The sequence below is a fragment of the Megascapheus bottae genome, chromosome 14 (assembly GCF_031878675.1).
Source record: "Megascapheus bottae isolate mThoBot1 chromosome 14, mThoBot2.hap1, whole genome shotgun sequence".
Classification (NCBI taxonomy): Eukaryota; Metazoa; Chordata; class Mammalia; order Rodentia; family Geomyidae; genus Megascapheus; species Megascapheus bottae.
This window is the reverse complement of record NC_143522.1, coordinates 24,310,370-24,334,719: the sequence shown is the minus strand read 5'-3', so window position 1 is coordinate 24,334,719 and position 24,350 is coordinate 24,310,370. Positions and strand designations below refer to the sequence as shown.

Sequence of the window (24,350 nt, the reverse complement as noted above, 5' to 3'; positions counted from 1 at the left end):
ATAGAGGTGACATCAGTTTCCATTGTGTCTGTGTATGCCAGCCCTGGAGCTTGAATTCTGTGCCTGGGCGCCCTTCTAGAGTTTCTTTTGCTCAAGGCTAGAGCTTTGCTACTTGTTATAGCCCACTTCTGACTTTTTTAGAGGTGGTTAATTGGAGTTAAAAATCTCACAGAATTTCTTGCCTGGCCTGAATTACCATCCTTTTAAAAAGATGATGCAATGCATTGGGCAGAGCTGCAGAAAACTGGTTAGTTCACTATTGCAGTATTCTCAGTGGTTCCTTGTATTTTCTTTTTTTTTCATATATTTTTTTCTTGTAATTAATAGAAGGGTTGCACTATATTCACCAGATAGAAGGTATATTGCTTCACAAACATTGATACCTTTTCTCATGTCTTGGTCCCCATTTCCCTCCCCCATCCCTGCCCCATGGTTCCTTGCATTTTCTTTCATTTATTTTTAGCAATACTGGTATTTGAACTATGGGTCCCCAGAGAAAAGCACACATAATGTGCTTTTCCCTGGATCTTAGTTTTCATCTCTGTTAATGTCCCAGAAGTTCCTAGAATCTAAGACAGAAGTGAGTGACATCTCCAGAGTGAATTGCCCTTGCCTTCCTTGTAGCTGGGTATTTTCCCACCAGCAGTCTCCTTTCTCATTGTTGGTAAAGGCTGGAATTCTGTCTGAGATCTTTTATACTTGACATTACTTTCTTATGTGAAGCAGAATATTGATTGATGCTGTGCATATTACATTACTAATGTGTTGGACTTGTCGTCTTACTATGTTTTTCTTCTTATATGTTTTTTTTTACTTCTAGAATGAAAGACTTAAAAAACTTTGTACTGATCTGGAAGAAAAGCATGAAGCATCAGAGCTTCAAATAAAGCAACAATCTACAAGTTATCGAAATCAGCTACAACAGAAAGAGGTAAAGTTACTTCATCTTATTTCACTATGAGCTTTAGGTCCCTACAAATACTGAAAGAGTGTTGAATTTGAGAAAACTACAAGGAAGTTTTTCTGTTAAGTTTATATAAACCAGGGTTTATGGAAAGCAATTAAAAGGAATTTTTGCTTTTTTTTTTGTCAGTCCTTGGCTTGAGCTCAGGACCTGAGCACTGTCCTTGGACTTTCTCAAGGCTAGAGCTCTACCACTTGAGCCTCAGCACCAGTTCCGGCTTTTTTCTATGTATGTGGTACCAAGGGATTGAACCCAGATCTTTGTGCATGCTAGGCAAGCACGCTACCAGTAGGCCAAACTCCCAGCCCATGTTTTTAAAACTTGAATAAACTGCTTTCTAATTCTTTCAGTGTTATGAAAGATAAAAAATATGTTCTAAATTAAAGATAAATATAAGCATCTAAAATGGAGCTCAAAAATAGACCTTAGGAGCTGGGAGTTTGGCCTAGTGGAAATGTTTGCCTAGTATGCACGAAGACCCTGGTTTGATTCCTTGGTACCACATACATAGAAAAAGCTGAAAATGGTGCTGTGGCTCAAGTGATAGAGCTGTAGGCTTGAGAAAGCCCAAGGCTCTGAGCTTAAGCCTAGGACTGGCCAAAAAAAAAAGACCTTAAATTTGCAATCTGATGGATATTGATAATGTCATGTAATAAAATGAATTGCTAGAATAAAATGAATATAAAGAAAATCACAAGTCCAAATTAAGCTTTTTCAGTCTCTTTCATTGTGAAAGACTCAGCACAGGCTTAATAATTACTGCTGAGTTGCTTGAAGTCTTTTAGGTCTTAGTCTTTCAGGTCCACTACTTGCTGTCACTAACCATGAGTGCACATGGCATCAGTCCATGGGCCACAATCTCAATAGCACTGACTTATAGAGATCATGGTAGTCATTTCCTGGGGGTTATAATACAGTTATTAGTCAAATGTCTATGATCCCATGTACTTGGGAGACAGAGACAGGGGGATGGATCATGAATTCAAGGCCAGACAGGGAATAGACATACATACATATATATGTATATATATATATATATTCCAAAGATTTTCATAGAATATACGATAGTGTTGACATTTATACTTTTCCAAAGCTTCATTGCCTACCCCATTGTTGCAAATTTGCTGTTTAAAATTTTGGCATTAAGTATTACTATTAGAGTGTGCATAAAGCCTATAGGTTTGAAACTATTTATTTATTTATTTATTTATTTATTTATTTATTTTGCCAGTCCTGGGTTTGAGTTCAGGGCCTGAGCACTATCCTTGGAGTTTCTTTGGGTTAGTGCTCTACTTGAGCCACAGCACCACTCCTGGCTTTTTCTATGTATGTGGTACCAAGGAATTGAACCCTGGTCTTTGTGCATGCTAGCCAAGCACTCTACCACTGGGCCAAACTCCCAGTCCAGGTTTGGAACTTTTTTTTTATTAAAGAATTTATTAACATTGATTTTTACATCATATTTCAAGTGACAAGTTTAACAAACAAGTGTTCAAGAAGGGAATCTCTATTTATAATCACTGGGACTTTAGAACTTAATCAAAATTAGGCTAAGGGTTTGTATGTCATAGAAACATTAATTTATGAAATAAAACATGTCTATATGGTCATAGGTTTTTATGTCTATATAGTTAATGTTTATATTTCCATTACCATGTCCATAGCATTGGGTATGCAAATATTGACTCCTCACTCTTGTGCTCTTTGGATTTAATAGCCACATATTAAGGATACCATGCGCCTTTTGTTCCTTAGGTCTTGACTTGTCTCACTCAACATGATTCGCTCTAGATTCATCCACTTCCCTGCGAATGCCATTATTTTATCTTGTTGGTTGGCTATGTAGAATTGCATTGTATATATATACCACATTTTCTGTATCTATTCATCTGCAGTAGGGCATCTGGATTGTTTCCATCGCCTGGGTATTGTGAATAGTGCAGAGATGAACATAGCTGAGCAGGTGTCCTTATCATATCTTGGGTTATGATGTTCTGGGTAGATGCCCAGAAGTGGTATGGCGGGATTGTAGGGAAGGTCAATTTTCAGTTCTTTAAGAAACCTCCCCACTGCTTTCCAGAGTGGCTGAACTAGTTTACATTCCCACCAGCAGTGTAGTAGGGTTCCTTTTTCTCCACAACCCCACCAGCAACTGTCATTGTCAAAATCTTGGCCATTCTTGTTGGGGTAAGGTGGTATCTTAGGGTTATTTTTATTTGCATTTCCTTTATGACCATGGATGATGAACATTTTCTCATATGCTTTTCTGCCATTTTAATCTCTTCTTCTGATAAGTCTCCTTTGCCCATTTAGTGAATGGTTTGTTGGGTTTCGGGGGGATTAGTTTCTTGAGTTCACTGTAGATACTGGATATTAAGCATTTGTCAGATGTATTATTGGTAAATATCTTTTCCCAGTTGGTTGGCTGTCTCTCTACTTTTGCGACTATGCTTTTATCTGTACAGATAAAAGGTAGTCCCATTTATCAAGTCTCTCTCCAGTCTGTTGTAACCCTGGGATTCTGTTCAGGAATCTTTTGCCTGTGCCTATGAGTTCCAGTGTCTCTCCTACTTTATTATGTAGCAGTTTCACGGTTTCCAGTCTGACATTGAGGTCTTTGAACCACTTTGAGTTAATGCTTGTGCATGGCGAAAGGCTAGGGTCAATTTTTAGTTTTCTGCATGTGGCTGCCCAGTTTTGCCACCACCAATAATTGAATAAACTGTGTTTGTTCCTTTGTATATCTTTGGCTCCTTTGTCAAATACAAGTTGCCTATAGGTATGTGGTTCTATTTCTGGGTCTTCTATTCTGTTCCACTAATCTTCTGGTCTGTTTTTATGCCAATACCAAGCAGTTTTTGTTATCATGGCTCTATAGTAGAGTTTGAAGTCTGGTGTTGTAATACCACCAGCATTGTTCTTTTTGCCTGGAATTGTTTTGGCTATTCTAGGTCTTTTCTTGTTCCATATGAATCTTTGGATTATATCTTCTATTTCAGTAAAGAATGTCTTTGGGGGCCGGGAGTTTGGCCTAGTGGTAGCGTGCTTGCCTAGCATGCACGAAGACCTGGGTTCGATTCCTTGGTACCACATACATAGAAAAAAGCCGGAAATGGTGCTGAGGCTCAAGTGGTAGAGCTCTAGCCTTAAGAAAGTCCAAGGACAGTGCTCAGTCCCTGAGCTCAAGCCCAGGACTGGCAAAAAAAAAAAAAAAAAAGAACGTCTTTGGGATTTTGATGGGGATTGCATTGAATTTGTATATCAATTTTGGCAGTATAGCCATTTTCACTATGTTGGTTCTCCTTAGCCATGAGCATGGGGTGTCTTTCCATTTCCTAGTGTCCTCTTTAATTTCTTTTGTTAGGCTTTTATAGTTTTCATTGACTAATTCCTTTACATCTTTGGTTAAGTTAATTCCTAAGTATTTTATTCTTTTGGGGGCTATTGGGAATGGGATCATTTTCTTGGTTTGGCCTTCTGTTTGTGTATTGTTGGTGTACAAGAAGGTCTACTGACTTCTGAAGGTTAATTTTGTATCCTGCCACTTTGGTTTGGAACTTTTTAATATAATTTTATTATACTTTTTGTTGATGTGGTACTGAGGGATCAAACCCAGGGCTTGCTAGGCAAGCACTCTACTCTACCACTAAGCCACATTCCCAGCCCCAGTTTGGAACTTGTGTTTTATAGTAGAGCTTGCATTTGTGATGTGGCTCTACAATTCAATGTAAGTATCTACTCTACAATTACAACTTTTTTTTTTCCAGTTGGGATTTGATCTAACATCCTAGTTACTACTTAAGTCACAGCTCCATTTATAGCTTTATCAAAAAATTTGAGATAAGAGTCTCACAGACGAGGCTGACTTTGAGCTTCAATCAATCCTCTTATCTCTTATGACATCTAAAATATGGATTTCAGTACTTTTCAGTAGTGTGAAAGATACTGTATAACTGTATAGATGTTATTTTCTGAACATGCCCAGCCTCTGAGTTAAGGCTCAGGACCATCACCACTACCACCACCAACAAAAGAAAACTTCAAGTGAAATTCTAATCTTTATACTATTCATTTATACATTGGCTTTAACTGTAGTAGATACGTTTATTTTCAAATAAAAATCTTATGATTAGGGTATTATGGAAGAGTCACTTTGTAGAGTACTATTATTGGATAACCTTGGACAAATCATTCTACCTTTCAGTGTTATGAATTTGTAAAAGGTCAGTAAATTACTTCTCTAAAATTTGTGTTACAAACATGTAGGTAGAAATCAGCCACCTTAAAGCAAGACAGATTGCACTACAGGATCAGTTGCAGAAACTGCAGACAGCTGCTCAGTCAGTACATTCAGGAGCTGGCAGTGTAACAGCAACCACCACGTCATCTTCATTTGGCTATGGGATCAGTCATCATGCTTCTGCATTCCATGATGACGACATGGACTTCAATGATATAATTTCATCGCAACAAGAAATAAACAGATTGTCAAATGAAGTTTCAAGACTTGAATCTGAAGTTGGCCACTGGAAGCATATTGCTCAGGTAGTAAATTCGAATGACATTTTGAGAAGTATTGAGTAAATGTGCTGGTGCCATCTAGGCAGCTATATGGAGAGCATTGGGTGTCATACTGTGCATTAGGAAATTTGTGTTTTAATTCTAATTCTGCTTTTGGCTTCTAAGTCATTCTAAGTTATTTGGGTCACCTTTCTCTGTCAGACTCAGTTTCCTCCTCTATACAACATCTGAAAAATTAGAAATAAAATAGCAGATCCATTTTTAGACTAAAATAGAAGTTAAGAACCCAGGATTCAAAAGACAAAAACTGAAGTCAGATTTTTTGCCTTGGTGTCTTTGAGGGCTTCTCTGTTAGGAACACCAGGACTTGTAAGCTGACACTGCTTCCTGGGAGAGAGGGGGGGGGAGGGAGGGAAGGAGGGAGAGAGAGAGAGAGTACGTGCGTGTGTGTGTGTGTGTGTGTGTGTGTGTGTGTGTGCGTGTGTGTGCATGTGCATGTGCATATGCATATGTACGCATGTGCGCATGTGCTTGCACACATGCTAGTGTGGAGATTTATCACATATTTATAATATATTCTCATCAATTAGTCTACCACTCAAAAAGAGAAATCTTTCTTATGAAAATATCTTCTTGTTTGCCAGGTTGCTAGCATTTCTAGTACCCAAATAAACCTATGTATAGGAAAGTCTGTCCATTTTATCCATCAAAAAGCAGTAATTCGTAAACTTTGTAAAAAAAAAAAAAGTCTAAAAAAGAGTCTAGAACTTGATAGATTTCCTACCTTCAGATTTTTTGATTTGTCTTTTTTTTTTTTTTTTTTTTTTTTGCCAGTCCTGGGCTTGAGCTTAGGGCCTGAGCACTGTCCTTGGACTTTCTCAAGGCTAGAGCTCTACCATTTGAGCCTCAGCACCACTTCCGGCTTTTTTCTATATGTGGTACCGAGGAATCGAACCCTGGTCTTCATGCATGCTAGGCAAGCACTTTAACCACTAGGCCAAACTCCCGGCCCCTTGATTTGTCTTTTTAGTACTTGGAAATGACATTTAAGCAAATTCTGGTAATCTGAGGAACTCGTTTTCACAAACAATAAAATGCCAGGTAAGGTGGCACACTTTGTTCTCTAGCCTCCGAGAGGTTGAAGCAGGAGCTAGGAGAGCTGGAGGCCAGCCAAGTCTGCTTGGAATCCAGGACAATCTGAGCTGCATATTTAGACTGTGTCTCAAACACTAAAAGAAGACAAAATCCCAAAGAAACACTGATTATGGTAAAGTATCACAAGGAAGAGAGAGACTTTTAGAATGTTCACTTAAACCCATCTTGAAAACTTAGCTCATGTCAGACCTGTAATGAAATATAAAGATGGAGAGGCATCTCTGGGCATTGGTGGCTCATGCTTGTAATCCTAACTACTCAGGAAGCTGAGGTCTGAGAATTATGGTTCAAAGCCAGCCAGGGCAGACATGTCTGTGAGATTCTTTTCTCTAATTAATTACCAAAAAGCTGGAAGTGGAGTTGTGACTCAAGTGGTAGAGCACTAGCCTTGAGCCAAAAAGCTCAGGGACAATACCCAGGCCTTAGTTCAAGCCCTAGGACTAGCTCAAAAACAAGACTAAACAACAATGACAAAAAAGAAAAAAAATTGAAGAGTAATTAGACTTGTCAGTGGGTTTAACCTTCTAGCAAGATGTAACAAAAATAGACATATTACTATATAATACTCAAGCTGGGTGTGGTAGCTCACACCTGTAACCCTAGCTATTCAGGAGGCTAAGATCTGAGGATCACGGTTCAAAGCCAGCCCAGGCACTAAAAAGTACGTGAGACTCATCTCCAAATCAACCACTAGAAACCTGGAAGTGGCCCTGTGGCTCAAGGGGTAGGGTGGTAGCGTTGAGTAGAAGAGCTCAGGGACAGAGCCCACGCCCAGAGTTCAAGCACCATGACCCTCTCCTCCCCCCACACACAAAAAACCTCAGATGTTTCCATATAAATTATATGTTATTCTTGATGTGAAATGTTTATTGCTTCTAGTTTTCAAGTAAACTGAAGTTATTATTAAAAGTAATACACTCATTATCACAGTAATTGTTATGATTCAGATACAATTTTTTTTTTCCTTTTTGTAGTGCTAAAGATTGAACTAAGGGCCTCACACATAGTATGCAAGTGTTTAACTATTTAGTACCTTCCCCAGCTTCCTTCTCCTTTTTGAGATGGTGGTCTCATTCTTTTTCTGAGCCGGTGGCTTGAACTTGCAATCCTGCTTTAGCCTCCAGACCAGAAAGGATTATAGGTTTGTGTTATTATGTCTGGCTTAGATATACATCTTTTGATTTCAAATCTCATAATTTTTCCATTATGCCATGTCCATTTTTTCAATCCTAGAGCAGCTGTTTCCTCTCTTACTCTGCTTTTTTTTGTCTGCCTGCCTGCCTACTTGTCTGTCTCTTCCTCTCTCATCTTTTTCTCTCCCTTTCTCCCTAGAGAGGAATCTCACTGCTGAGAATCAAATCCATAGGTTTTTGTATTCTATGTTTTTGTATTCTATGTTCTTGTTCACTAAGCTATAGCCTCAGCTCCATGTATATTTAAAAATAGACAGGAGAGAAGCTTTTGAATGCTTTCACCACAGATAAATGATGCATGTTTAGATAATGTATAATGCTAATTGCCTTGATTATATATCATGTGTTCGTAAATTGAAACACCACATTATACCCCTAAATATGGTCAGTTTATAAGATAATCAATTTTAAAATACCTTAAAGGTAAATGAATATTATGTAACTTTGACAAGAGAAAGAATGCAAACAAAAGATTGTTTTGTATTGAAACCGACATCTGAATAAAATCATTTTTAAAAGAATTTTACTTGCTCTTTGTTAGCATTAATATTGAGTAACTTTGGATTGTAGAAATTTCCTTTTAGAAAACTGTTCTATTCTTCTCACATTTACATTTTGTTAATCAGAATAAAATACTTTAGGGTTTTTTTCTTTGTTTTGAAAACTATCCTCCACAATTTGTTAAAAGTCTTGAATATAGTGTTTTTTCATTTGTACTAATGTATTACTTTGAAAAGTGCTATTGTTCTTTAAATTGTCTGTCTGGAGGTACCTCTCTTTGGAAAGTATCTTTTAATGAAGTTTGTGACTTTTTGTTTTACAAGAACATTAGTTTAATTATTTTCTAAATTTCTTTTCTAAACTAAGGCACAAGGAACACACAGTTCTGATCAAAGTGAAATCTGCAGACTGCAAAATATTATTAAGGTAAGTTACATTGTTGATTGCCACGGCTATTGTGCTCTAAAATCTGTGTAGTAAAGGTATAAACCAGATTACCAAAAGTGCTAGTTACAAAAGTAACTGTTTAGATTCTAAGTATTTATGTCACCTCTATTCTATGGATAATTAAATTATATAAAATAACTCAGTAATTTATATTTCACAAGTCTGTATTGCACTATGTCTCATAAAATGTCTTTATTAAAATAGAATTCCACTGTCACTCCAGTTTCAGGGTTTTAGAATTCAAAATAAGATGCCAGTATTATTCATTGTAAATATTTATGTGAAGCCTCGGCAGAAGTCCATTGGACTTTGTTTTCAATTAATGACAAAGAGCCAGGCTGGAGATGTAGCTGAAGTAGTAGAGCATTAGCCATGAAGAAGAAGGCCAAGCAAGAACAGGAAGTGCTAAATTCAAGCCCTGGTACTGGCAAAAAGTAAATGAATGAATGAATAAATGTATGAATGTCTTAGATATATTCAACATGGTGGTAAATTGTTTGAAATTATTTTTAGATTTAGAATATTTGGTTTGAATATTACTGATACTTAGTGAATCCTGACTGGACTCTTGACCAAATGTACTTCAGGCAAGGACTTTGGGCAAGTTGCTTAACATTTCTCATTTTCTATTCTGTCATCAGTAAATTAGATATCATAAAAACTACTTTGTAGGATTGTGCTGAGATATAAGTATAAAGTTTTTAGCCAAAGGCTGGCATACATAAAGTAGGGCAAAAGAGGGGCTGGGAGTTTGGCCTAGTGGTAGAGTGTTTGCCTAGCATGCACGAAGACCCAGGTGCGATTCCTCGGTACCACATACTTAGAAAAAGCCGGAAGTGGTGCTGAGGCTCAAGTGGTAGAGCTCTAACCTTGAGAAAAAACCAAGGACAGTGCCCAGGCCCTGAGCTTAAGCCCAGGACTAGAAAAATAAAATAAAATAAAATAAAATAAAATAGGGCAAAAGAATAGTTTTCATTAATCTTCTCAGGAAATGAATGCTAACTTACAGTTAGGATTCTTGGTGTTATAACTAATAAGAATCATTTCTGGTTAAGTAAAGCAAAACAAGATTTACTGAAAGGACTAAGGGACTATATAGAGGATTGATGAAAGAGTTGAGCATTCTTGTGTGAGGAAGAAGATGAGTGGGAACACCATCAGGAATCTGGCAGGATATGGTGGATTGACTCTTGAGAATGCTTCCTATCAAGCTCTAGATTTTTGGAGAAACATTATTCATCTCAGTGTGGGTAACAAGGCATCCCACCTGACAGTTTGGAACTTCCAGATTAGTGCTCTACCACACAGTTCCACTTTTTTGGTGGTTAATTGGAGACAAAAGTTACACAGGAGCAGAGAACCTATAATCCTAGCTACTAGGAGGCTGAGAGCTGAGGATTGAGGTTCAAAGTCAGCCCTGCACTAAAGTCCTGTCAGTCTTACTCTAGTTAACCACTAGAAAACCACTAGAAGTGGTGCTGTGGCTCAAGAGACAGAGTAGTAGCCTTAAGCTGAAGAGCTTGGGGACAATGGCCAGGCCCAGAGTTTAAGCCCCACAACCAACAACAATAACAAAAGGGTTTCACAGGCTTTCCTGTCCAGCTGGCTTCAAACCACAATCCTTAGATCTCAGCCTCTTAAGTAGCTAAGATTATAAACATAAGCCACCAGTGCCCAGCTAGGAAAATGTATTTTTGCTCATCTTTTGTTTCATTGTTTTCTTGGTGATGTTCCCTTATTAAAAGTATAAATTTTATTTATTTGTTTGTTTGTTTATTTTCGTTGATCGTGGGCTTCAGCTCAGGGCTTGGGTATATTCCTGAGCTTTTCCACGCAAGGTTAGTGCTCTACCACTTTGAGCCACAGTACCACTTCTGGTATTCTGGTGGTTAATTGCAGGTAAGAGTCTCATGGACTTTTTTGATTGATCTGACTTTGATCCGTGATCCTCAGATTTGTACCATGATGCTCAGATTTCAGCTGCCTGAGTAGCTAGGATTACAGACATGAACCACCAGCACCTGGCAGAAAGAAATTATTGTTATTATTATTATTTTTTTTTTTGCCAGTCCTGGGCTTGAGCTCAGGGCCTGAGCACTGTCCTTGGACTTTCTCAAGGCTAGAGCTCTACCACTTGAGCCTCAGCACCACTTCCAGCTTTTTTCTATGTATGTGGTACTGAGGAATCAGACCCAGGTCTTCGTGCATGCTAGGCAAGCACTCTACCACTAGGTCAAACTCCTGGCCCCAAGAAATTGTTTTTAATGCCTAAGAAAAACAGGCATTGAGTCGCTCAGAATTATCCTAATTTGGGAAGTGTGATTCAATTCTTTTCAGCCTTAATATATTCAGTGAATTAGTTTTAATAATACAGTAGCAGAGTTCAGCTGATGCTGATAGAGAAGCTGATTGAGAAAACAGTCCTGTGTTTCTAACAGTTGAGTTTAAATTCTCCATCCACTATGAGTATTCACAGCTTTTCTCAACAGTGATCTCCTTAGAACCATATATATACCCATGGATACCAAGGGTTTATTCTATGGATTTCTGGAAAATAGTAGACTGACTTATAGACAGTAAACGTGGCTAACTTTGTTCTTACTTCTTAAGGAACTTAAACAGAGTCTAAGTCAGGAAATTGATGACCATCAACATGAAATGTCAGTACTGCAGAATGCTCATCAACAGAAACTGACAGAGGTAACTCGCCGGCATCGAGGGGAGTTAAGTGATTATGAAGAACGAATTGAAGAACTTGAAAACCTATTACATCAAGGTGATTGTTTTATTAATTTCACATGTTAGATGGAATTAAAATTAAGTGACAAATTTAGCATTTTTCAGACAAGGATACTGCTATAAACTTGGACTGAGTGCTAAAGACCAGATGACTGCTTCTGCTCTTTGTCAGAAATTTGTCACACTGAGTCTCTTATTAAAGAGATTAGTATTGCATTAAATCTCTTATTAAGCTATTTATTTGAAACTTGACCTTTGACATCCTGGATTTTTGTTTATGCTCCAGGTGGCTCTGGAGTTACCTCAACTGATCACTCCAAAGTCTACAAAATGCAAAAATCTCAAGTCCTACAAACTGAAAAAGTAGAATCTACCAAAAAAATCGAAGAGCTTGAGGATAAAATAAAAGACATAACTAAAAAATTAACTTCTGCAGAAAATGACAGAGATATCTTGAAGCAAGAACAAGAACAGTTAAATGTGGAAAAGAGACAAATAATTGAACAGTATGAAAGCCTGAAGCTGGAAATTAGTAAACTGCAGACTTCTGCTGTGAGGCAGAGTGACACTGTGATGGAGGAGGGCATCCTTCCACTGAGTGCCTCAGTGGAAGAAGTGCGCAGACTACAACAAGCACTGTCTGGTATAAAATGTTTGGAACTTATTTCCAGTTGGTGTTTCATTGCATACTAATTGTTTTCAAAGATAAACTCTTAAATAATCGAATACTTTGTGGCAAATATTTTTGGAAATGATTGTAATTTGAGTAGAATTGTTTGGTTTGGACGTAGCATCGTAACTTAGACCATAAATGATTTTTTTCTTTTTTTTTTTTTAGTAAAATGGCTTAATTGGAGAGGTGTCTCAGCATCATTTTCTTATTAAGTATTTACATGGAAATCAATGATTTAGGAAATACTCTACATTCCCCAGAAATGTTCATGTAATCAGTAGGATGGGCTGTTCCTTTCATTGTACATAGAACCCTGTTCTTTATGTAATTTATGAGGACTGTGTCCCTTCAGTTAGAGAATGTAGCCTTCTATCTGCTAACAACCAGTGTTAGCTTTTGAAATGATTTTCTGTCTGAAACAAAGGCCTGAGTGACAAGAACTATAGGATTCCTATCATTTTCCATGTTCAAGATGACAGTTATTATACTAGTATCAGTGGTGGTTAAAAAAATAAAATTAAAAATAAACCAAACATAAAACCCAAAGTATTAAGTAAAACAGACAACACATCAATATTCATTTATGCCAGGGAACCAATAGGAGCTCCTTAGCTGAAAAGTTGCATTTTATTTTATATGTCACAGTATGAATTCTGAGTGTAGATACATTTATTCTCTACTGTGAGTTTCCAGCCCTGTGTAATTGTGAATCACCACTCTTCCTTAACCCTACTCTTTAGCCTAGTTGTTTAGCATAAATTCCTGATATGAGTGATCTACTCTTTATGCATCATATAGATTTTTAAACTAAAGTTGGACTCAAAGTTGTCATTTCCTCCTAACTCTCTTAAGTTTCCTTGTTGATTTACTCGTCTTTCAAAGCCAGAGGCTCACTTCTTTACCAAGCACGTTCAGTCCTGTAGTTCTTAGGTTCTCTCTGGTTGCATGATATTTCAGAGGAGCACCAGTGTTTGTCACAGGTGCAGCACCTTAGAAGCTGCATACAGGCATGGGTTCTAAACATCTTTCTCATGTGCCTGTAATTGGAGTAGTTTTGCTCTCTGTACAGTAAACTTACCTATTCATTATACCAAGTGATCCAGGGAGTTTTATTGGTTTAAAAACAGACCTATTGCCCTCTCTTGGATCTCAGCCTCCTGAGTAACTAGGACTGGTTGTAGGTGTGAGCTGCCAGAGCTTAGTTTGTGACAGACCTCTTAGGGCAGAACAAGACTGAGATGGAATCCAGCATGTTCATTCTCTCCCCCCCTCTCTCCCCCCCTCTCTCCCTCCCTCCCTCCCTCCGTCTCTCTGTCTCTCTCTGTCTCTCCCTCCCTCCGTCTCTCTGTCTCTCTCTCCTCTCTGTCTCTCTCTGTCTCTCTCTCTCTGTCTCTCTCTGTCTCTCTCTGTCTCTCTCTGTCTCTGTCTGTCTCTGTCTCTCTGTCTCTCTGTCTCTCCTCTCTCTCTCTCTCTCTCTCTCTCTCTCTCTCTCTCTCTCTCTCTCTCTCTCTCTCTCTCTCTCTCTCTCTCTCTCTCTCTCTCTCCCCCCCCCCTCTCTCTCTCTCTCTCTCTCTCTCTCTCTCTCTCCTCTCTCTCTCGTATGAGATAGCAGGGAATTAAACCCAGGACTTCATGCCTACTAGGCAAGCACTCCACCACTAGGCCAAACTCCTGGCCCTCTGCCTCTATTTTTTAATTTGTAAGTTGAAATAAAAGATCTTCCTTGTAAGAATTAAAATGAGAGTAATAAACTAGTAGGTACAAGCTTCTCTATGGAGGTGTTTGGTCCATAAAGAGTGTTAGAAAGGTGTTAGCTGTTTGTACTCTTTGGTTTCCATTAGTCTATTTTAATTTATTTGGATTTTGTTCTTCAGAATAAATTTCCAGAAATGCAAACATTATTCTCCTGCTCTTAGTACTTCCTGATTCAGTGAGACCTTCAAGGTGAAGTCTGAATTTTTTTAGTTTGGGCATGTAATGTCCATTGTGTCCAGTACAAGTCCACTTCTTCAGTTTAAACCCTTCCTACCCACCCTACATTCTAAGTTTAGCCTTATCAACTCTCAGATGCTCTTCTTACCAGCAGTGTTTTATCAGCACTCTCACCTTTATATTTACTGCTTTCTCCAAGTGGAATGACCCAATCTTCTAGCTAGCTCTGTGTGTTGATGTCAGTGTTACCTTCATTGAGAAGTACCTGAACTGCCACTTCTGACCCTATAGCACCTGTGTTTGTCCATCACATTGCATTATAACACATTATAATTGTGAATATACATTTGGGGGGGTTTCTCTCTATCCCTCCCTCCTTATCCTTCCCCTCCCTCCGTCCTTTCCTCCCTCCCTCCCTCTCTCCCTTTTTTCTTTCCTTTCTTTATTTTTTTTTAAATTTTTTATTTTTGCCAGTCCTGGGCCTTGAACTCAGGGTCTTAGCACTGTCCTTGGGCTTTCTCAAGGCTACCGCTCTACCACTTGAGCCACAGCACCATTTCTGGCTTTTTCTATGTATATATGGTACCGAGGAATCGAACCTGGGTCTTCGTTCATGCTAGACAAGCACTCTACCACTAGGCCAAACTCCTGGCCCCTCCACTTCCAACTTTTTATGTCAATCCTGGGGCTTAAACTCTGTGTCTAAATTCTGGCTTTTTTTTTCCTCAAGGCTAGTGCTCTACCACTTGAGCCCAGAGCTCTACTTGGAGGTTTTTGGTGCTTGAATCATAGACTCTCATTCCTGGGCTGGCTTTGAACCTCAGTCTTCAAATGTCAGCCTTCTGAGTAGCTAGGATTAAAGGTGTGAGCTACCAGCATCCTGTGTGTTTGCTTGTCTTACCCTCTGTATTGTAACAAGTTGTTTTAGAGCAAGGGCTAAATTTTTCTGGCTTTACTATACATGTTCGATATTTTGCTTGAGTGAATGTTAAAATTATTTACTTCAACCAAGCTTACAGTATTCTATCTCTGTGTTCCTCTGCCAGAACCTCTTCTGTTTATGAATCTATATGTAATACCTTCATGTAACTCACTTTAGGTAATTGACAGATCATTGTAATACTGAAATATACTTACATTTATTGCTTTCCATGCTTCTTTGTTTCCCCCCCTCTAGTCTGTAGACCTTACACTATTTCCAACACCCAAATTTATCAACTCATTTTGAAACAAGTTGTGAGTACTAATTTTATTAAGGCAATATGACCAGAACACAGTTATTCTTACCCTTTTCTAAAGAACTGGATTTTAACATTTTTTGATTTGGTTTGGGTTTGGGTTTGGGTTGGTTTGGGTGTTTGAACTCCTGGCTTGGGTGCTGTCCTTGGGCTCATTTTGCTCAAGGCTAGTGCTCTACCACTTTGAGCCACAGCTCCGCTTCTGGTTTTGGGGTGTTAATTGTAGATAAGAATCTCATGGACTTTCTGCTTACACTGGCTTCAATAGTGATTCTCAGCCTTCCAAGTACCTAGGATGATATCTGAGCCTCCAGCTGTAATGTGGTTTTTAACCAGCACTTTTGAATTAGTCTAACTAGAAATACAAAATGACAAAAATCTGTTTCATTCCTGCCAGTGCTTGCTAATTATGTTTATAAGTACACTTTGTTTTAATGGGACTTCTGAGTTTAGTATGAAAGATGATTATTAAGATATTCTAAGTAATTTTAATATCAGGTTCATTTATTGTTTTTACAGATGCTGAAAATGAAATAATGAGACTAAATAGTTTAACCCAGGTAAATTTATGTTATGATAGAAACCTTTGGCTTTGGCTTAATTTACTACATTTTTTAGCTGTGTGTTTTCTTACAAATGCATTTGAACTTACTCTAGGATTCATTTCAGGAATTTTGTGTTTGCTGATTAATAACTTATGTCTCATAAGTTGACATAAGTTAAAAAGTTACGTAGTTAAAAAAATGCAGGTATATCTTTTTGCAGATTCATTGGCAAATATATCTGTGTAAAGATAGTGAGTGCATGGGGCCGGGAGTTTGGCCTAGTGATTAAAGTGCATGCCTAGCACGCATGAAGACCCAGGTTTGATTCCTCGGTACCACATACACAGAAAAAAAAAAAAAGCCGGAAGTGGTGCTGAGGCTCAAGTGGTAGAGCTCTAGCCTTGAGAAAGTCCAAGGACAGTGCTCAGGCCCTGAGCTCAAGCCCAGGACTGGCAAAAAAAAAAAAAAAAAAAAAAGATAGTGAATGCAGATTGTATACAAAAATGAGGAACACATTTTTATTTTCTTTAAGGAGTTCAGGGAATTGTTTATTAACTTGAAGTCATTTGTAAATTAATTTTTTTTCAAATACAATAAAAAAATCCTCCATAAGAATGTCTAAAATGAGGGTCTGGTTGTTTGGCCTAGTGGTAGAGTGCTTGCCAAGCATGCATGAAGACCCAGGTTCGATTCCTAGGTACCACATATATAGAAAAGGCCAGAAGTGGTGATATGGCTCAAGTGGTAGGGCTCTAGCCTTGAGAAAGCCCAAGGACAGTGCCCAGGCCCAGAGTCCAAGCCCCACGAACAGCAAAAAAAAAAAAAACAAACCAAAAAACAACAAAAAAAAGAATGTCTAAAATTTAGAGTGATTCTAGATTGTCCAATGGTGAATTTTTCTACTTTTTATATATTGCTTAGGAAATATTTAGTAGAAATGTACAGTTGTATAGGTAGCCTGCTTTTTTTGTAAACTGGAAATTTTGTTATCTGAAATTACTGCTTTAACATTTCTTATAGGATAAGAATCTTGCTGAAGACAATCAGAAACTTAAAATGCATGTCCAAGTTTTAGAGAAAGAGAAGTCATTATTGAGTCAAGAAAAGGTAGGTGCTGTTAAAATGGAGTGGAATTAAAATGGTGTATGTATTATAGTTCCTAGTGAGGGACCAATTTATCAATATAAAACATCTAGTTGTAGAGTGCTTCAGGCCAGGCTGAAGTACCCGGAGCATGCATGGGAGGCTTTCCAGGTTTTACATGTAGAGATAAGCTGGTAGGCAGATAGACATTAGCAGAAAAGATAGTAAAGGTCTGTTTTGATTTCTGATGATGTCCTGACAGCGGCAAGAGTATACACAGGTATGTACACTGTTTGTATGCCCCCAAATATGTACAACATCTTGGAAAGTTCTTATTAGTGGAGGTAAAGAGATACCATTTCACTGGTAGAAATGGCATCTTTTTGTGTATTTTGGTAGCAAGGATAGACTAGGACTCTGTAATGCAGAGGTGGATATTTATATGCCTGGAAATAATTACTTGTCAATGGTAGGTGCTTAAATATGGGACAGTTGGAAGTTGGTACTAAGTTAAAGGCCAGTATTTCAATTCAACTTAAATTAAGTTTTTATTTTTATTTTTTGGTACTGTAGATATTTGTTTCTGTTCTTTAAATTTCAGGAAAGTTTGTTTTTGCTTTATTATTTTATTGTAAAGATGATGTATAGAGGGGTCACAATTATATAAGTAATGAGTACATTTCTTACAATGCTACTCTCTAAATTTTTTTTTTTTTTTTTTTGGCCAGTCCTGGATTTGGGCTCAGGGCCTAAGCACTGTCTTTGAGCTTTCTCAAGGCTAGAGCTCTACCACTTGAGCCTTAGCACCACTTCCGGCTTTTTTCTGTGTATGTGGTACCAAAGAATCAAACCTGGGTCTTCGTGTATGCTAGGCAAGCACTCTACCACTAGGCCAAACTCCCGGCCATAAATTCTTAATTTTTTAAAGTAATACAAGTCTACTGAGATATATTAAGTAATACTGACTGAAAATGTTAGTGTACATAGTTTTTTTGACACCTTTATTGCTTGACCTCTTTCTCCATTTCCTGCCTTTTATCAGTGTATGTCTGAATATCCCTATATCTATCTATCTAAACAAATAGAATCTTTACAAACACAAATATCAGCAAACTATTCTTTTTTTTTTTCTTAGTCCCGAAGCTTGAACTTAAGTACAAGGCACTGTCCCTGAGCTTCTTTTGCTCAAGGCTAGCACTCTACCACTTCTGGTTTTCTCTTTCGTTTATGTGGTACTGAGGAAGCAAACCCAAGGCTTCATGCATGCTCGGCAGGCACTCAACCACTAAGACATATTCCCAACATTCCTAACACCATAGCTATTTTTGATAGTTTTCCTTTATTTGGTGTGTACTAGTTTATTGCAACTCTTCCCTGAATTGTGCTTGCCATGAGTCTGCTTACTGGTTAATAATGCCAAAAGTAATATGTGCTCTTAAGACATATATATGAAAAGCCAGGCCTGGTGGCTCACACCTGTAATCCTAGCTACTCAGGTGGCACTAAAATGTCTGTGAGACTCTTATCTCCAATTAATCACCAGAAAACCGGGAGTAGCACTGTGGCTCAAGGGGTAGGGCAGTAACCTTGAGCTGAAGAGTTGAGCAACAGCACCCAGGCCCCCCCCAAAAAAAAATTACAAAAGATCTACCTGGAATAAAAAGTGTCTAGTTCTCCTATAAGAACAGACAGTGTTAGGAAGACATAAGAGAATGCTTTTCCCATCAGTTGAGAATGAAGTTCTCAATGAATCAGAAATGTAAAGATGTCTTATAACATTTTGGGGGTACTTTTAAAAGATATTATTAGTCTGTTTATTTAAAGAAAATTGAGATTGTTTTTATTTTTTATTTATGTTTCCTAGTTGTGGGGTATGAACTCAGGGTCTGGGCACTGACCCTGAGCTCTTCAGCTCAAGGCTAGTGCTCTACCACTTGAACCACAGTGCTACTTTCAGTTTTCTGGCAGTTAATTGGAGATAAAAGTTTTGTGGGCTTTCCTGCCCAGGCTGGCTTTGAACTTCAGTCCTCAGTTCAGATCTCAGCCTCCTGAGTAGTATTATAGGCATGAGCCACCAGCGCCCCCCTAAATTTATCTAACTGAACTTTTTTTTTTTGTCTTTTGTCAGTCCCGCTGGAACTTAGGGCCTGGGTGCTGTCCCTGAGTTTTTTGGCTTGAGGCTAATGCTCTATCTACTTTGAACTACAGCTCTGCCACCACCAATGCTGCTGCTGTTCCTCCTCTTCCTCCTCTTCCTCCTCTTCCTCTCTCTCTTCTTCCTCCTCTTCCTTCTCCTTTGTGAGATTCTTATTTAAAGTAGATTCTATAGGATTTCTATTTTAAAAATGTCTTACTAGTGAAAGAAGGCATTACAATGATACAGTTAAAAACATCATAATCCAATATTGAAATAAAGTGGAAACATAGATAACCGTCCCATTTCTGGGATTTTATAGAAAATCTTAAATACCATGTGTGGAAATGTCAGGTTTGAATGATAAGCATAGTCTATACTTGATTAGAAGATGAATTGATAAAGAAAGGAGGAAGGGAGGGAAAAGGGAAGAAAGGGGAAAACAGAGAAGGGAAGGTAAGAGAAAAAAAGGAAGACAAAGTTCCAAGTTCTATCAGAACCAAGTAATAAGGCAAAAGTGTTTATTTCCTAATTAGTGATGATAAACTAGAGTGGATGGGTATTGGTTTCATTTTTATTTCACCTATGGCTGTTGGCTACTGGATGTTAGGGAGTGGAACTAAGATGGGAGACAGAACCTTTTGAAAAATCTGGGTGTGGTTGAGAATGCAGCAGTGGGAATGAGGCAGCAAATGTTCCCCACTGGAAAATGACCTGTACAAACAAGTTATTGCCTCTTGTTTAGGCTCATAGAAATGTTTTGCCTGGAGCTCAAGTGAAATTGCACATGAATGAAGGCTGTGGCTTGTTGAACTTTATATAATTTTATTGAGATATTGTTTAATAATATTTTTAATGGAGAGTATTTAAAACAGACCTCAAATTTTTATTTATTTACGTATATGTGTGTAAGTGCTTAATTTGAAGTGTCTCTTCTTTAATTGATAGTATGTGCTGTTCCCCCCCACTTACCATTTAAGGAAGAACTTCAGATAACACTTTCAAAATTGAACAATGAACATGAAGTGATTAAAAGTACACCTTCAAGAGATATGAATTTGGATTCAGAATTGTATGAGTTAAGACTTAACTTGGAGGCAAAGCAGCAAGAGCTGAATCAAAGTATCAAAGAAAAGGAAACATTGATGGCTGAGTTAGAAGAATTGGACAAACAGAACCAAGAAGCTACAGAGGTAACTGTTCAAGATAGCAAGGCATGAAGTACAACACCTTCTACTCATTTGGCTGAACACTGGATTCACATGTAAAAATGTTGGATGTAAACTTTGTGGTTTAGTTATATTTTTTAATTTGATAGTCTAGTCACAACAAGCTTTTGCTGGTTAGTGCAATAGTTTTTGCTTTAAAGATCTTATTTCAGTTGCATCTATTCATCTCTGCAGTCAATGTATAAACAAAGGAGCTGGTTCATGCCTATAATTCTAGCTACTCAGGAAGCTGAGATCTGAGGATTGTGGTTTGAAGCCAATCCAGTCAGGAAACCCCTATCTCCAATTAAGTACTCAAAAAAGCTTCAGAAGTGGAGCTGTGGCCGGGTGCAGTGGCTCACACCTGTAATCCTAGCGATTCAGGAGGCTGAGATCTGAAGATTTCAGTTCAAAGCCAGCCCCGCACTAAAGAACATGAAACTCTTTATCTCCAATTAATCACTAGAAAACCAGCAGTGGGGCTGTGGCTCAAGGGGTAGAGCAGTAGCTTGAGTTGAAGAGCTCATGGACAGCACCCAGGCCCAGAGTTCAAGCCCCATGACTGACCAAAAAAAATAAAATAAAATAAAAAGAACTGTGGTTCAAGTGGTAAGAATACTAGCCTTGAGCAAAAAAAGCTTACAGATAGTACCAAGGCCTGAGTTTAACTGCCAGGACTGGCACACACAAAAAAATATTATTTAGGGTTAGTCTATTATTTGTGGAATTTTATGATTTTTTTAAGCTCTAAATGAGAAAATATTGTAAAGTTACTATGATAACTTTTCTTTCAGCATGTGATTTTGATAAAAGATCAGCTATCAAAACAGCAGAGTGAAGGAGACAGTATTATCAGGAAACTGAAACAAGATCTAGATGATGAAAAGAAGAGAATTCATCTAATTGAAGATGATAAAATGAACATTACTAAAGAGCTAGATGAGCAGAAAGAAAGGTTAACCCACAGTGAACTTATCCTAAATGATTTGCATTTAAGCAAGCAAAAGCTTGAAAATCAAGTAGAAGATTTAGTAGATCAACTAAGTAAATCACAGGAAAATAATATAAGCCTTCAGAAGGAGAACTTTGAGCTTAAAGAACACATTAGACAAAGTGAAGAGGAGCTGTCCCGAGTCAGGTATGAATTAACTCTTAATCAAGATTCTAACAGTAGTTTTAAGGAGGACTTACTTGAAGAAAGGGAAGCCAAAATTAGAAACTTAAAGCAAAATCCTATGGAAGTAGAACAGCTCAATGAAAAATTTAAAGAGAGTTTCTTTTGAACTCAAAATGGAAAATGAAAAGTTGGTTTTAACATGTGAGAACTTAAGACATGAGTTGGAAGAATCTATTGCTCATAATAAACAGATTTCTTTGAAAAAAACACTATTGCGGAGACTCTGCAAAGTGAAAAGGGACAGATAGAAGCAGAATTGCATCAGGCTGAAAAGAGGCTGCTGGAAGAGGCAAGCAAGTATAAGCAAACCATTGAGGAACTGTCAAATGCACACAGTTTGGACACCTCTGCCTTACAGCTAGAACTTGAACATTTAATTAAACTCAATCAAGAGAAAAACTTTGAAATAACAAGACTAAAAAAGAATATTGAGCAATTGGAGACTGATCATAAAGGAACAAAGGAAATTTTGTCATCCAGGTTAGAAGATCAGAAACAATTAGCACAACTTTTAAATGAGAAAGAAATTTTTATTAAAAAACTTAAAGAAAACAATTCAGAACTTCAAGAAGAATTAGATAAATGTTCTCAAGCCTTAAGAAAAAATGAAACTTTAAGGCAGGCCCTAGAGGAGAAGGACAGAAATCTTGGGTCCATGAAAGAAGAAAATAATCATTTACAAGAAGAGCTTGAACGGCTCAGGGAAGAGCAAAGTCGAGCCATTCCTGTGGCAGAGCAGAGAGTCCTTGATAGTACCACAGAGCTAGAATCTGAAAGTGTCACAACTAAACGTAATCAAGAGTCATCTTGAAGAGGAAATTAAGCATCATCAGAAAATAATTGAAGACCAAAACCAGAATAAGATGCAACTACTTCAGTCTTTACAGGAGCAGAAGAAGGAAATGGATGAATTTAAATACCAGCATGAGCAAATGAATATCACTCATACTCAGGTCTGTTTAGAGAAAGATGAGGAAATTAAGAATTTACAAAAGACAATTGAACAAATAAAAGCTCAGTTACATGAAGAAAGACAAGATATTCAAACGGAGAATTCTGATATTTTTCAAAAAACAAAAGTTCAAAGCCTTAATATAGAAAATGGAAGTGAAAAGCATGATTTATCTAAAGCAGAAACTGAAAAGTTAGTAAAAGGACTAGAAGAAAGAGAGCTACAGATTAAACTGCTAAACGAAAAGAATATATCCTTAACTAAACAGATTGACCAGCTGTCCAAAGATGAGGTTGGCAAACTTACTCAGATTATCCAGCAGAAGGACTCAGAGATACAAGCACTTCATGCAAGAATTTCTTCAGCTTCCTATGCCCATGAGGTTGCTCACCTTCAGCAGCAGGTGCAGGCCTACTCTATGGAAAGAGAGCAGGTCTTTGCTGTTTTGAATGAGAAGACAAGGGAGAATAGCAACTTAAAAACAGAGTATCATAAAATCATGGATATAGTTGCTGCCAAAGAAGCAGCTCTCACTAAGCTGCAAGATGAGAATAAAAAACTATCTGCGGGATTTGAAAGTAGTGGCGGCCAAGATATGTTTAGAGAACTGTTCAGAATTTATCACGTATCATTCGAGAAAAAGACATTGAAATAGATGCACTAAAGTCAAAAATGTCAGACTTTGTTGGCAGTTTTACAAACTTCAACCCCTGGGAATGAGGTTGGAGGTGTTAATAGCAACCAATTTGAGGAGCTCCTGCAGGAGCGTGATAAGTTAAAACAGCAAGTAAAGAAAATGGAAGAATGGAAACAACAGGTTATGACTACTGTCCAAAATATGCAACATGAGTCAGCCCAGCTTCAGGAAGAACTTCACCAACTTCAGGCCCAAGTTTTGGTTGACAGTGATAATAATTCTAAGCTACAAGTGGATTACACTGGCCTGATCCAAAGTTATGAGCAAAATGAAACCAAACTCAAAAATTTTGGCCAGGAATTAGCCCATGTACAGCACAGCATAGGGCAGCTTTGCAATACCAAGGATCTTCTTTTAGGAAAGCTTGATATTATGTCACCCCAGCTCTCTTCTGGCTCTTCGCTTACCTATCAGTCAGCAGAGTCTCTTATGGCAGGAAAGCCTACTGGGTCAAGTGAGTCTTCTCAGTTGCTTCAACAAGAGATTGAAGAGTTGAGAAAGTCACTGCAAGAAAAAGATTCAATGATTAGAACTCTCCAAGAAAATAATCATAGGTTGTCTGATTCCATGGCTGTATCCTCAGAGCTGGAGAGAAAAGAACATGAACAAACTGAGTCAGAAATTAAGCAGTTGAAGGAGAAACAAGATGTATTACAGAATTTACTAAAGGAGAAAGACCTTTTAATCAAAGTCAAAAGTGATCAGTTACTTTCTTCAAATGAAAATTTTACTAACAAAGTGCATGAAAATGAACTTCTGAAACAGGCAGTAACAAACCTGAAAGAAAGAACATTAATTTTAGAAATGGATATTTCTAAACTAAAGGGAGAAAATGAAAAAATAGTAGAAACATCCAGGGGAAAGGAAACAGAGTATCAAGCATTACAAGAGACCAACATGAAGTTTTCTATGATGCTTCGAGAAAAAGAACTGGAGTACAGTTCAATGAAGGAGAAGGCTGTTGCTTTTGAGCAGTTACTGAAAGAAAAGGAGCAGGTAGGTTTTAGGTATACTATTGCTGAGGGTGAAGGAGACTTTTTTTTTTTTTGTCAGTTGTGGGGCTTGAACTCTGGGCCTGGGCACTATCCTTGAGCTTTTCAGCTCAAAGCTAGCCCTCTACAATTTAGCTACAGCATCACTTTTCAGTTTTTTGGTGGTTAAGGCTCTAGCCTTAAGAAAGTCCAAGGACAG

The 24,350-nt window shown here is 37.9% G+C and overlaps 1 protein-coding gene across 1 annotated transcript in view; it reads left to right on the top strand.

Moving 5' to 3' along the window:
- Trip11 (thyroid hormone receptor interactor 11) overlaps positions 1 to 24,350 on the top strand; it is a 67,547-nt gene that overhangs the window by 5,694 nt on the left and 37,503 nt on the right. The window contains 14 exon segments of the mRNA XM_090344722.1: positions 821 to 931; positions 5,231 to 5,509; positions 8,701 to 8,760; positions 11,392 to 11,557; positions 11,807 to 12,163; positions 15,883 to 15,923; positions 16,929 to 17,015; positions 20,106 to 20,318; positions 21,128 to 21,592; positions 21,594 to 21,723; positions 21,726 to 22,285; positions 22,287 to 23,064; positions 23,067 to 23,125; positions 23,127 to 24,159. Of these exon segments, the coding sequence (XP_090200848.1) occupies positions 821 to 931; positions 5,231 to 5,509; positions 8,701 to 8,760; positions 11,392 to 11,557; positions 11,807 to 12,163; positions 15,883 to 15,923; positions 16,929 to 17,015; positions 20,106 to 20,318; positions 21,128 to 21,592; positions 21,594 to 21,723; positions 21,726 to 22,285; positions 22,287 to 23,064; positions 23,067 to 23,125; positions 23,127 to 24,159 (4,339 nt within the window).